This window comes from Egretta garzetta, unplaced genomic scaffold, assembly GCF_000687185.1.
Source record: "Egretta garzetta isolate BGI_Z169 unplaced genomic scaffold, ASM68718v1 scaffold51, whole genome shotgun sequence".
Taxonomy (NCBI): Eukaryota; Metazoa; Chordata; class Aves; order Pelecaniformes; family Ardeidae; genus Egretta; species Egretta garzetta.
Window position 1 is genome coordinate 5,171,273 of NW_009258549.1, and position 13,492 is coordinate 5,184,764.

General features: G+C 38.2%; 1 protein-coding gene across 1 annotated transcript in view; it reads right to left on the minus strand.

Moving 5' to 3' along the window:
• TTC26 (tetratricopeptide repeat domain 26) overlaps nucleotides 1–13,492 on the minus strand; it is a 49,026-nt gene that overhangs the window by 10,152 nt on the left and 25,382 nt on the right. The window contains exons 9-12 of the mRNA XM_035903237.1: nucleotides 13,046–13,099; nucleotides 12,554–12,617; nucleotides 5,865–5,953; nucleotides 35–118 (exon numbers count right to left, since the gene is read on the minus strand). Coding sequence (XP_035759130.1) covers nucleotides 35–118; nucleotides 5,865–5,953; nucleotides 12,554–12,617; nucleotides 13,046–13,099 — 291 coding nt within the window. The remainder of the gene's footprint in view (nucleotides 1–34; nucleotides 119–5,864; nucleotides 5,954–12,553; nucleotides 12,618–13,045; nucleotides 13,100–13,492) is intronic.

A 13,492-nucleotide genomic window follows, 5' to 3' on the forward strand; every position in this document is an offset into this window, starting at 1 on the left:
CCATTGTTGTTTTTTAAAGTAAGGGAATACATACCTCTTCAGCCTCACTAAAATTGCCCATGGCAGCTTTGGCTTGGGCGTAGTTGAAGTTAAAAGTGTCATCATTATAGAAGTAACTCTGGAAAATAAGCCACACAGACAAAACCCAAATAAATAAAACAAAAAAACCCTCCTCCCATGGTATAATAACATTAAAAATATTCCCCCCACCTTCTCAGTCTGAGTCAGACTATATCTAGACAATGTGAAGGAAAAAGAAAAACCCACATTATGAACATACAGCTTTTATAAACAGTGGGTAGAAAATTATGGACTGGCTTTCCATCCTACATTCGTGACTACAAACACAGCTGGAACATTCCACAGTATTAACCATGAGAGACCTGGAGAATGTTCCAAGCTCAAAATTGCAGTGGCAGCTTTTATGTGTGTAATTTTCACTTTGGGCATGTGAAGACATGCTGAGCTGCCATGGTCTCTTTCACCTCCCAAGCACTTATTTCACCACTACGGTGGTAAATAGGCAGTTGACTCCCTAATGGCTTAAGGAGATGAACAGTTTGTTTTTCCAAGACTTCTCAAGGTTCAACAAGAGATCCTGTGGATCTGGTTATGTGACAGATGCTAGTCTGACACACTGGATCACATGATGGAGGTGGAGCTGCAGTACCAGGCTGTAACCTGGCAGCACACCATGTAATAGGACTTCCTCAAGCTCAAGCCTTGCTTACAGGCACCCTTCTCTGAAGTATAACATTAAGTTTTTCTCTCCCATAATATTAGACTGGACACACCTGGCTAATGACAGATCAGGTTAATCTAGCTGAGTCTTTTCTGAAATGCTGCATGGGCCAAAGCAGGAAATATGACTCTAGGTACAGATTAGCCTGATGTTTGGATTTGACCCAAATATCTTAGATTTGATCATGGTCAGATGCCCAGATTGAAGTATAACTCAGACGACTAAAAGTCAGCTGAGTGTATTATACATTCAGCACTGTCCCTCACTGCTGCACTGGTAGACCTGGTGGAGGGAAGGTGGAACACAATACCACATCTACAAGTGAAGTGCAGTGCTTGCGAAAGAGCAGGGGAAAAAAATCAAGGTGCAAGAAAACCTTTCCTGTGTGCATAACAGCAAGGCGTGCAGAAGAGAAATGTTTTTCCTTAGAACATCTATGACAGAAACACAACTTGTGTAGGAAGACCAAATTTTTGTTTTGCTCCCTTGTTAAAGAGGAGGAGGTAAAAAAGCTCAACTGGGGCTGTACAAAAGATATGGGAAGCAAGCGACAAAACCCTTTCCTAGTGCTCTCTATTTTCTTTAATTATGTAAGGACACTTGAGGAACGTCTTCGCTTCCCTGTCACACATAGTCAAAAAAGGGTGCTGACCCAGTCCACCCAGTACATCAAGCCAGTGCCTTGGAGAGGAGGGCAGGGCATGGCCACCATTTGCCAGATGTCTAGGATTCACCCAAACAGTCTATGTTAGGGTCCAAAAGAGCCAGCAAATATAGCAAGCTATGTGAAAGCATGAGGCTGAACCAATCGGATGAATCTCAAACCCATTTTGTGAAAACAGTTCAGTACCCCTAGGGTGAAATAACTGGTTGCACCATATGAGAATTACAACACTTTGCTGTATTCTTCTTCGATGATAGTTTCGTGTGAATCAGCACAAGTCCCAGGTTAAGCAAAGCTGGTGAGCAAGATGCTAGTTTTACTGCGTGAATAGTTCCTTCTATTCAAACAGCCTCCATTGTATTTTTGCATTAAAATGGAAAAGAAACTCTGTCAGCAACCAAACTCAAAAACTGTGTCATTCTACCCTGGCTGTATTAGTGCTAGACACCAGACCTGCTGCAAAACCAAAAACCAGTAAAAATGAACTAGTGCTGCTGATAGTGCAACATATTCGCAGCAGCTAGATGGGTTTCTTTTTCTTTTTTAAACCACTGGACTTCACTCTGTTGCAGTCTTTCTAGTGGCCTTCAATGTTTTCATAAAACTAACTGTGCTCGGAGTGATGTCCGATTCAATGAGATGCTCAGATACCCAGTTGAACAATGAAGCATTCGTTGTGGCCAGAACTCAGCTGAGCCCGAATTAGCTTGTCTTCTCAGTTCATCCTCAGTGTTACAATGTCACCCTCAGGGCAGCCGGCAATACATTTATAATAAGGTGTCCTTTGAGACATTTTCATGCCTAAAGCAGTTCTAATCAATCATGGATGAAGGTAGTGTTTCCTGAGAGAGTATAATGTAAACAATCTTCAGAGTGCACAGCTCCGCTTAAAGAGCTGCAGAGATTCTACTGAAGTTGGTTCCTGTGAATGAAACACAAAGGTGACCGTAAAGCCACCTAAACCTTGCCTGTAAAATGGTACAGGAAGAATTATTTGCATCCCTCTGACCTGAAGAGGAGGGGAATGACCTAAGTAAATCTGAGCAGTGGCTAGTCTCAACTAGAAAATGATGAGTACCAATTACTTCAAAAGTACCATGCAAAGAAAGTGGTGGTAGGCAGAAAACTTTGTCCCTTGCTATTTATCAACTGCATTATGTCTCAAAGTACTAGTACTTACGATTCCCTTCAAGAATTTAACAAATACGTATTTTACTTAAGCTTGACCATTTTGCAACTTGCTAGATACAATCTATAAAACCTTCCAAACTTGCAACCTCAACCCTACCTTGAACTATGACAATGAGTTCCATAAACTGTGTTTTGAGAGGGACAAAATGCATTTTCTTAGAAAAGACATGGTGAATTTGCTGCAATTCCAGCAAGCAGAATCTTGTTTTCAGCCTCTAATAGAAATGGAGGTTTCAAATCTACCTTCTTTATCCTAATCCAAATTTTGTATCATTTTATTTTCTTAACTTCTGTCTATAGCAAATAATATCTATCTTCTAAATAACTTAAGACCGTATTTCAATTTCTAATTATTCTCTGAATCACCTTTCTCTCCGCAGTTCAGGGGGAGTGCCCAGTATTTCAAAATAAGAGTATACCAGTGTGCAATGAAATGCATCAGTCTTTTTTAATACTGAATATTCTTTACTTAGCATAATATTTTGTATTGTCCTTATAAATGCAGCCACATTACAACTGTGAAAACTGAGGGAATATTTAAAAAAAATTATTATCTTTGCCTAAATATGGGTCAAATCAGAACACATATATGGTTACTGATGCCAAAGTCATGTATACATGGAAAAGTCCAGCCTGCAAGCTGAGATCCCCATATATATGTTATAATGTGCAACTGTAGTTCTACATACTTTCAGCAAAATAGCTAAGTTTTTAAAACAAAGCATCCAAACAAGCAGCAAAATAACCCTTCCCCGCCCCTGTGCACACATAATAAAATCTTTTCTCCCAAATCTGACAAGGTAAGAACGCTCTTTCTTCTAGCTGATAAATATAGCAGGATTGAAGACTTGCGTACCTGTATCTGTCATTATTTCTGTCTCCTTCCTGACAGTTTTTAAACATTGTATCTGTTCCTCACCTATATTTCCCTCTGCATGGGAGATAAATATTTAACAAAATAACACTGAGTATTCTGTGCTCTTCCTTTTCCCTTCGTATTGTCTTTCCAACCCTTTCTACAACACTTTCCTTTATACCCTCACAGGTGCAGAACTGTCTCACTTAATCCCCTCCCTGTAGCACTTCTCTTGCCTTATGACTCTGACCTATCCTCTGATCATCCTATTGCTCACTTTGACCCTCTTGATTTCTGTCTAGTGTCTTGCTTGCTTCTGACTCTTTCCTTTACAAACACTAGCCATGCCTTACATTCCAGTAATAATTACTCTATTTGCCTCCCCAGATGCTCCCCTTCTCTCTCTCTCTCATTTCTAAGCTGTTGTGGTTTAACCTGGCAGGCAGCTAAACACCATACAGCCGTTTGCTCACTCCCCCTAAGTGGGATGGGCAAGAGAATTAAAAAAAAAAAAAAAAAAAAAAAAAGTTCAGATAATGAGAATTTAATAGGACAGAAAAGAAAGGGAAAATAATAATAATGATAGAAGAATATACAAAACAAGTGATACACAACACAATTGCTCACAATTGCTCACCACCTGCTGACCGATGCCCAGCCAGTTCCCGAGCAGCGGACCCCTGGCCAGCTTTTCCCCTAGTTTATATACTGAGCTTGACATCATATGGTATGGAATATCCCTTTGGTCAGTTGGGGTCAGCTGTCCCAGCCGTGTCCCCTCCCAACTTCTCGCGCACTCCCAGCCTACTCCCTGGTGGGGCGGTGTGAGAAGCAGGAAAAGGCCTTGACTCTAAGCACTGCTCAGCAGTAACTAAAACATCCCCTTGTTATCAACATTATTCTCATTCTAAATCCAAAACACAGCACTATATCAGCTAGTAGAAAGAAAGTTAAGCCTATCCCAGCTGAAACCAGGACATAAGCTTTCCCACATGCCTCGGAGGTGGTGAGTAATCGCATTTAACTTTAAGCTTTTCAGGTTAGAACTAGTTTTTTAAGAACTTTTTTAAGTAAATGGAAAAAGCCAGGTATTTCTATGGGGTGACTCATTCCATTCTAAGTGTAAGAAATACATAGGATTAATTTTACTCCAGAAATTACCATCTTGCCCCCATTGGCTATGGACTGAGACCAGATGATCAGTTATAACTAGAGGTCAGTCTTTTAGATGGCTCAAGTTGGGCAAAGCAAATCTCATTGTTAGTTTCCAGCTCTCCTTTTTTCCAATTACACACACACTCCAATTTGGGGTGGTGGTGGTGGGATGTCTCTTCATTCCACTCAATGGAGCCATTCCAGTGGCTGTGGCTACCTGGGATTTCTTCAGTGACCTCTTCCAGACAAAGTTTAAAAACACTGCACCTTCATCATTCTTATCAGCTGCTTTTGGCACCATTACAGCCATGTATTTTTCTTTAGGTCTCACCCTCCCTAGAACATTTTAGTTGTCTTCATCTCATGCATCTCCCTAACCATTTCTTTTTAGATTCTTGTTCTTCTTCCTACCAAATACAGAGTTCTTACAACTCTAGTTTCAAATCAGTAGAACAAGACTCTAGAATGTAGACAAGAATGTAGAACAAGACTGCAATGACTTAACCCTAAAATCACACTCCAGCCTCTTTTTCCTCACATCTGATTTATAACTGAATATCTGTAAGCTATATCCATTTTATCCATTGAATACTGGAGATCTGATAATGCTGCATTATAGTACTGCAATCTCCTTCTCTTTGAAGAATGCAACACTGCCTGCAGGGTCCCACTCAGATTACTTCTGCAAGAATAAAATTCCTAGCTTACTGCTTTGGTAGTACTGCCCTATCTTAGCCCTTCCATGACTGCTTTCCCTATAAGATATAAGCTTTAGTACTTTCAGGGTCCTTCACGTCCTATCTTCCTTATACACTCTTGTTCATTAAAATGTTATCCCCAATTATTAACCAGTGACAATAATCTCCATCACTCATTTGATAAGTCTTAAAAAAAAAAAAAATTGTTTTTTTTTTTCTCCATGCTGCCCACTCCATAAATATCCACAATTTTTTTCATTGTCTTCCTTTAATTATCTTCCTTGTCTTCTGTGATGCCACCAGACAGCCTGATAATGGTTAAATTGCAAGTGTGATAAGAGCCCCTCCATGCTGCACAATGCTATCTAAAGAGCTTCCTTACATTTTGATCCATTTGTTGTATGGACCAATGTTCCGCTGCTGTTCCTGTGTTTCATTGTTACTGTTGTGTTTCTGTATCTCTTAATGTTTATATAGTGTCTCACACAGTACAGTCTAATTCCATACGTAGTAATTCCATGCATTAGAGTACTACCAAATCTAAATAATAATACTAACCTTGACTGAGTTGAGGTAAATCAGGACATTACCGAACTGTCTAAGAAGAAAGAAGCAGGAGGACATGCACTGTCTCCCTGGAATGGTATCTAAAATTCAAAAGAGAAATGCAGATTTATAGAACTTAAAAATCACATGGTAATGGAAAACATTGTCAAGGCTGCTGGCAACTATGAAAGCATCTAACTTCTAAAAGGAGTGTAACTTGCCTTTTCAAGGCAAAGGACCATACTAGAGGTTAGAAAAACTACTAGATCATCTTGTCAACTTCCTCTACAGCATACAATAACTACTGCAAGACTGTACTCAACAGCAAATTCTACAGAGCCAAATTGTTTAAGTAACAGGCCTTTTCCATGACACAATGTAGCGTAATTGTACCGTGAATTATTCTTAGTCTTAGGAAATTACACTTGATACAAAGCCTGAGTTTGTTATTCTAACCTCAACAGCCTTTTTTTCTTTAAAATCATGCTTTTCAGTTATCCTGGGCGAAGAAGCTCTACATATTTTAATTTTAGTTCCAGTAAAAGAGTAAAGCTTGAGACACTGAAATTATTGTTATATATTAAAAAATTAACACACACAGAGGAAAAATACTCAGTGATTAAATACAACATTAAAATTAATTTTCATGCACTTGGGATTACCACATTGCTCACAAGTGGTAAAGCCATAAGGCATATGACTGTCAGTAAAATTTGCTGCCATCTATGTCATCATAAACTTTGCTGCCATCATACTACGCTGTCATCTACTCTGCTAGCTGTGTTACTCAAAAACTATTCTAAAGCTTTTTTAGAGATTCTGAGGTATGCTCAGTAGGACTAATTTTTGTTAGCTCCAACCAGCAGAAATTGGTCAGCAGTGGATGAATCCAAGTAGCAAGCTGGGAAGGCATAAATCCAACTGATGTCAAATCACTACTCTTTCACTACATCAAATGATCATTAGTCCTGATTTCGGTTTTCCATGGCATCAGAGAGCATGTTGCTCTGTGCAGTTTGGTGAGGTGACAGGAGATAAGTTCCTAAGGCTACCAACAGCCCTGAAGTAATCTGCTCCTGTAGGTTAGTTACCATCACTCCATCCACACTAGAAAATTAAAATATCTTTTCTGTATAAGAAATTTCACGTATCTGAAGACCAATATTTTTACTCCGTATCGCAGCACAAAACGTAGCATTCCACTGGAAAATTGTACACTCTCCTTTAAATAAGGTAGGGTAGTAATTATTCCTGGAAAGTACTATATAAGATCTCAAAATATATTTGAAAGGAAAGCAGAATATTCTCATTTTTTTTATCTTTTAGCATTAGGACATACTGAGTTTGATGTCCTGTCATTTCCATAATCCAACCGTATCTATATCTGAACGACGTAATTCAGTTCTCCAACTTAAGAAAATTATTTGATTATTTATGAAGTGTTCACTTGGGAGCACAAACTGGCCTGTATATTTATCTGTCCTCTTTTACATGCAGACATACTTATCATTACACATATATGCCTTGACAGTACAATAACAGAATTTTCCTCAGTGTTCCTCTGCGCTTTTTTTTGTTATGCTGAGAATACAGATACCTCAAAAGTGCTCCTTTTCTCTCACATTCAATTTTTGAAGTTCATAAACTCACAGCAATTTATTTTAAACAAAATTTAAAAAATGCAAATAAACATGCAAAGACGACTTAAAACTGACAATACATTTTCAGTAAAAATTAATCACAGTAGCAAAATATTAGAACCACACTTTTCCCCTATATGATTGGAGAGTTTCTAAGTTTCAGTATTTATTCTTATGTCCACATTTTGGCAGAAAATTTTGTTACCCCAGCATACCACCCACCACATACTTTTAGTGAAAGATTTCATTAAAAAAACGGACAAGTAAAACATCTGTAAATCTCATACAACTCAGCAATGAATGCTACTAGTGACAAGAAAACTAGAGTTTTACAGTTGTAATTCATCCCATGTGACTCATGCAGGAAGAGGAAAAAGTTCTCATTTTTAAAAATTACTTAGGGTGACCTAAGAATACCTCAAAGAAAAGACTGCACAAAGTTTAGAAGAAATGTTTCATTCCTCCCACCCAACACTAGACATGCCTGGCTTGGTCCTAAAAGAGGACTACAGAAAATAAAAGGGGTGCCTGTCTCCATTATCCTTACAGTGTTTTTAGGGTAGTTTGCAAGACTCGTGTTAAGCACCACAAACATTGCATTTAAGGGAAATGCTAATGTTCATTTACTTTCACTAGTGTTCCTCTTGTCCCATTTCCTCCTTATCTTATCTCAGAAACCTGATCTGTTTGATTTTCCACCCCATTCAGACCCTGGGAGAACAGCCTGAGAATTAACTCTAAAAATCTAGTTATATCCTCCTTTGTAATGCCAGATTAAGAATTTTTATTAAGCTTAAAAAACCCCCAGAAACCAAGCTGCTGTTCTAGGTGTTATTTATTGCTGCTACGGGGTGAATATTGACTCCTACACTGTAAGTGCTTCCTGTTTTTTTGTTTTGTTTTGTGTGTCCCTACTCCTCTTAAAGTACATAACTTCCAACACGAGATGAAATGTGTACATGTGTTGGAAAGGACTTTCACATTAACTCTGTTTGCTCTGTGTTCCTTGAGCCTTCAAGTCAGAGATGTAATTAAAAATAGCAAAGTGCTTAATTGGTGACTCCAAATGACTTTACAAATACTGATACTGTATTCTTCCTACCCTGTCTGTTGCTGCTTTTTTCTTAATGCAGTCATGGGATTTCTACAGTTAACAAGAGCAAGGCAGAAAGATAGGACCTTGTTTTGAAAAAACATTCCACATCTTCATTTGAATCCATTAATTTTTCACAATCCACATTGAAATCTGGAGCCTTGTAGGCCCAGTTGCGAGCAAAGACACAGCATAGGATTTCCTCACTCTAGTGAGCGCAACCTACTTTTGTCTTATAAATCTGCAAAGCAGCTAAGTAACTTGATAAAGATTTTAAATAGACAATGGAGTGGTACTAGCTCCTTGCAAGGACTGGCACAGTGGGAAGTGCTGAAGCATGACTTACATGCTTGAATAGCACGGCTGGCTACTTAGGAAAAGCCCAAGTATACAAACAGCAAGAATTCTGTTCTCCATTCTAAATCCAGCAAAACAAAGGCACCAGATCAAAAATGACCACAAATATATCACATAGTGGCTAATATGCTAAGTTACATAAGAACATAACAATTATCATATTGGGTCTAAAGTCTATCTGTTTCAGAAGCTTGCTGAGTAAGAATATACAGCTATAGAAAGAATATATTCTGATATCATGTATAATACATGCTGTGGTATGTAATGCTACTTCCTTTGAAGTTTCTCCCAACTTCCAACAGTCTGCAGTTCCTAAACATCACTGAAAAATTTGTGTTAAACAGCTAATGGACTTTTCTTCTACAAATTTCTTTATACCTTATGATTCTCACAAGATTCTATATCAAATTAGTTGTGCTATGTAAAAAAGTAAATCATGATGGTTTTTTTAATTGTCTTACATGATGATTTATGTTAATGCTCCTTGGTTTTTTTGTATGGTACAGTAACTAATTCTCCTCTATTCCTCTTCTTGTCATCTGTGATGTTCTGTATCACAAACATAAACAAACTCAGTCATCATTTTCCAGGCCGTGTATCCTCCTTTATTTAATCTCTCCTCATTCAAGAAGCTAGCCCCTTCCTCTGATCATCTTTGCTGTCTTTATTGTACCCTTTTGTACACTCTTTTGTACCTATTGTACCCTATTTTTTTTAAATGTAAGAACCAGAACTGCAGACAGTATTCAAAAAAGGGAACCACATCGGTATACAATGACACAGTATTTTTGTTTTGTTCTCTCTTTCCTCATCAATTCCTAAGATTCTCTTCAACTTTTCTGATAATTTTGCAAATATACTTTAACCTTTCCCCCCCCCCATGTACTACTTTGCATTTATCAAAGCTAAATTTAATTTGCATATTATTACCCAGCCTCATATATTCTTCCACAGCTTTCATCATTGTGGAAGCTTTCATTTTTCCTACTATGGGTAATTTTGTACCATTGGCAAACCTAGACATGTCATTATTTGTCTCCTATAGCTCATTAATTATGAATACGAGCTCTTTCTTTAAAGAAACAAAAGGTTCTTTCAAGTGTTTAAATCAGGTGCATTTCATCCTTTTCACTGCTACTTCACTGAAAATTTTCTGTTAGAAATGGGAAAGATTATTATGTAGCTTCCCTTCTTGAAATTAGTACTGTGGAAATTTTTTGAGGTATTTGCTAACACATGGATTTTGAATTTGATTATACTCAGATCACTGTAACAGAGTGGGATTTTCATCATAAAATTTCAGGTTCTGTGTAATCTCTGTACTGGTCTAGAGTCACCTGTTCACTTGTGTGTTCTCTGAGAAACATGAAAACTTAGCATTTAAAAATTCATTCTCTGTATCATGCCATGTCATTGCATTTACTAGGTCAATATGGGCAGAATAGAAGGCTCCAACTATTATTTAATTATCTATCTAGATAAGATCTCTAACCTCTTTAATATGCCAGTCACTGTTCCCATCCAGGCTGGCTGGTGAATAATTTAGCCTCAGTATGATGAGTCTCCTATTGGAGCATGTAATTTAAAACAATTTTATATTACTCATTGATAAAGAACAGATATTTACTTTATTTTGAGAAAAGGTTTCTATAACGTTTAGAACCATTTCTCCACTGGCATAATCTATTTCATAATAGCCCACTGTAAATTACATAGGAACAATATCCTACATGCTACCTTCCTCCTATCATTTATAAAATTATTTTAGGTTTATAGCCTCCTCTTCTAAAACCAGGTGTTTCACTTTATTCATCTTCTTGTAAAATATCTAATAATTGTATAAAAACACTTACATATTTGGTCTTCATGTGTTTGCCTTTTGTTATGTCCCATCTAAATTGAACTCTGTTTGCCTCTTCTATTTCCTATCTACAGTTTGTTGACGTCCACCTGTCCTTCATTTGAGGATACAAAAAACCCCTCACACTGTTTCACCTTTGAAGGAGGAATTACCTTGAACTGTGTGCTCTTCTGTATGTCAACTTTCTCCCACAAGTTTTTAAAAAGATGACAGAGCAGTTTTTACATGGAAGTACCAAGAGTGTAAGATGCTTGCAGTACTAATGTTCCCATTTACCTTTAGTTGGAACCAGTCCTTGCCATAGACTCATTTTTTTTCAGTTAACCCACCTTCCTAATCAGACTACATTTCTGTTCCCTCCCCCTCCCCCCTGCAACTGTACCTCAAGTCTCAGCCTCTCTATCCTGTTTCATCTATGGGTTTAAAAAATATTTCACAGTAAAATTAAGACTTTTAGCTTCCTAAAAATTTCAATTTTGTTTTGGTGCTATATATTCACTATGCATCTTTTCAGGAAATCTTTTCTCAGACTATCTCTGTATTACTTTTATCCACATGTGCTATGGTCACTCATCACACCTGCATGACTGTTTACAGGCATTAAGAGGTCTACCACAATTGTATGAGTCACCTTGTGACTTTACCGACATCATAAACCCAGTTAGCTATGTGCCTGCTAACCGAGTCCTCTGCTACTACAGTTCATATTGCTTCTTTCTGTTAGCAGAGATCCCAACTCCAAAGGGATAGCCTCGACACAAAAGGAGCGTTAGGGAAGCCTAATCTATGGAACCAGTTCCAGCCTTCCAGCGTGAAGTTCTCTGCTGCACCATCTCAACAGTACAAGGGCAAGGGGAACAGAGTGGCTCGAGTATTTCTGAAAGTTTCATCAGTGCTGCCGTGTTGTCTCTTGAGCTCCTTCTCTTTAGTCACCACGGACACAAGAGACAGCATTCTGTCTCTGAGGACCGTGAGCTGTTTGTACCATAAACATGCATAAGTAACCCACCCAAAGAAATAGTCCTGCTGACAATGCCTACAAAGGAAACTGGGAAGCCCCATTTTGGCTGAATTTCTGTGTTCCAACTACTGGCTTTTTCTGATTTTACATTTTTGGTTTTACTTTGGCAGGGGGAAGACAATGCCTTGTTTTGGTCTATTATTGAATAAGTAAAAGTAAATATTGAAAATATGTTGATTTTTTTGGTTGGGTTCTATCATGTGTTTTCCAGTTCAGCCAAGGAGTTAGTCCCAGAGCCTCCATTTCTCTCTGTACCCAAATTCTTCTATGTTTTTATCACCCTTGGTTCCAGGGCACACTCTGTGCTAGGACTCTATGTACTCAATAGGCTTTCATTAGCAGTCCTAGATTTGTACCTGTGATTGTCTGTACCTGTGAGGTTTCAGCACACACTTCATCTAATTAGGCTGCTGCCTTTTGTTTCTATAATGGGGATTATTAGTCAAAGGCAAGGTGCCACAGCATCTATCAGTGAAGACTAACAGTTTGCAGTATAGCCTCTTTTCCAGCCAAATTCATATAGTAAGGTTTGGAATCAGTTGAGCCTTCTAATTTAAACTTGCAAATTTGTTTTGGATTATAAATTAGACTTTCTGTTACTCATATTATAGCAACAAAATGCCTAGCAATAGTCATGCTACCAATCAGCAGTTAGACAAAGATATGATGGTATGTATTTGGATATTGTAAGAAGGACTATATAACTGAGAAAAAACATTTCAAACGCACCACATTCGCTGGCTGATTCACCCACCAACTGGAAGAACTGCTGAGCAATTTTCAGATGATCTCTCTGGGAGAGGGAAAAAAAAATAAATCCAACGTAAGTTGCAGAGTTGATGCTACAATAGACAGTGAAAATACATTCTGAGGAACAGATGGGGAGCAACTAACAGGCAAACCAGGGCTGAAGTAAAACCAGGTAAAGTAAATGTGCTACTGTATGTGCCTAGATACGTAAGAACACTGTAGAAAGCAAACAGGTTTTTTTGGAAGCAGGACAGAGAAGCCAAATTCAGCTTTATTTATTGTCAGGACTAGCAAGAGAGATTTGCATCTCACTCATTCTGGACTGAGTACTGTACAGAAGAAGATAAAGAGACTCAGAGGTCCTGCAATCTAAATGAGAAGTGACTGCCTCTTTCACACCATTCCAGTCCCTACAGATCTGTTCACATTCTACTGTTGGAGAAGCTGGAGAACCTCATGGGCTTCACTCACCGAGCCCATTTCTTGTCCCAGTGCTGCATTTACCACTCCTTTGAGGATGTACTCCTGGGAAAAAAAAAAAAAAAAAAAGGATCAGAGAAGACAACGTGAATATTTTAGGAGAGATGTAAGAGTCTACATGCACATTATTTTCTTCCTAAATTCAACTCTACCTCAACTCAGTTTAACAAGTAGCTGGTTACTATGACAGTGCTTTAGCACAGTAGTACAAAGTTATCCCCCCAAAATCCATTCTACTTTCTAGCTGGTCACTTCTGCTAAATATGTGGGGTGCAAAGGGGTGGTGAATTTTCTGATAAGTCTTATGCTCAAAGACTATGCACCACAAGGAACACCATAACATACTATCATGTGCTCTTCACCATTACATGACCAATGATCACGTGCAATATTGTTATATTAATGCACAGGTCCCACTTCAAGTATGCACATCGGTTA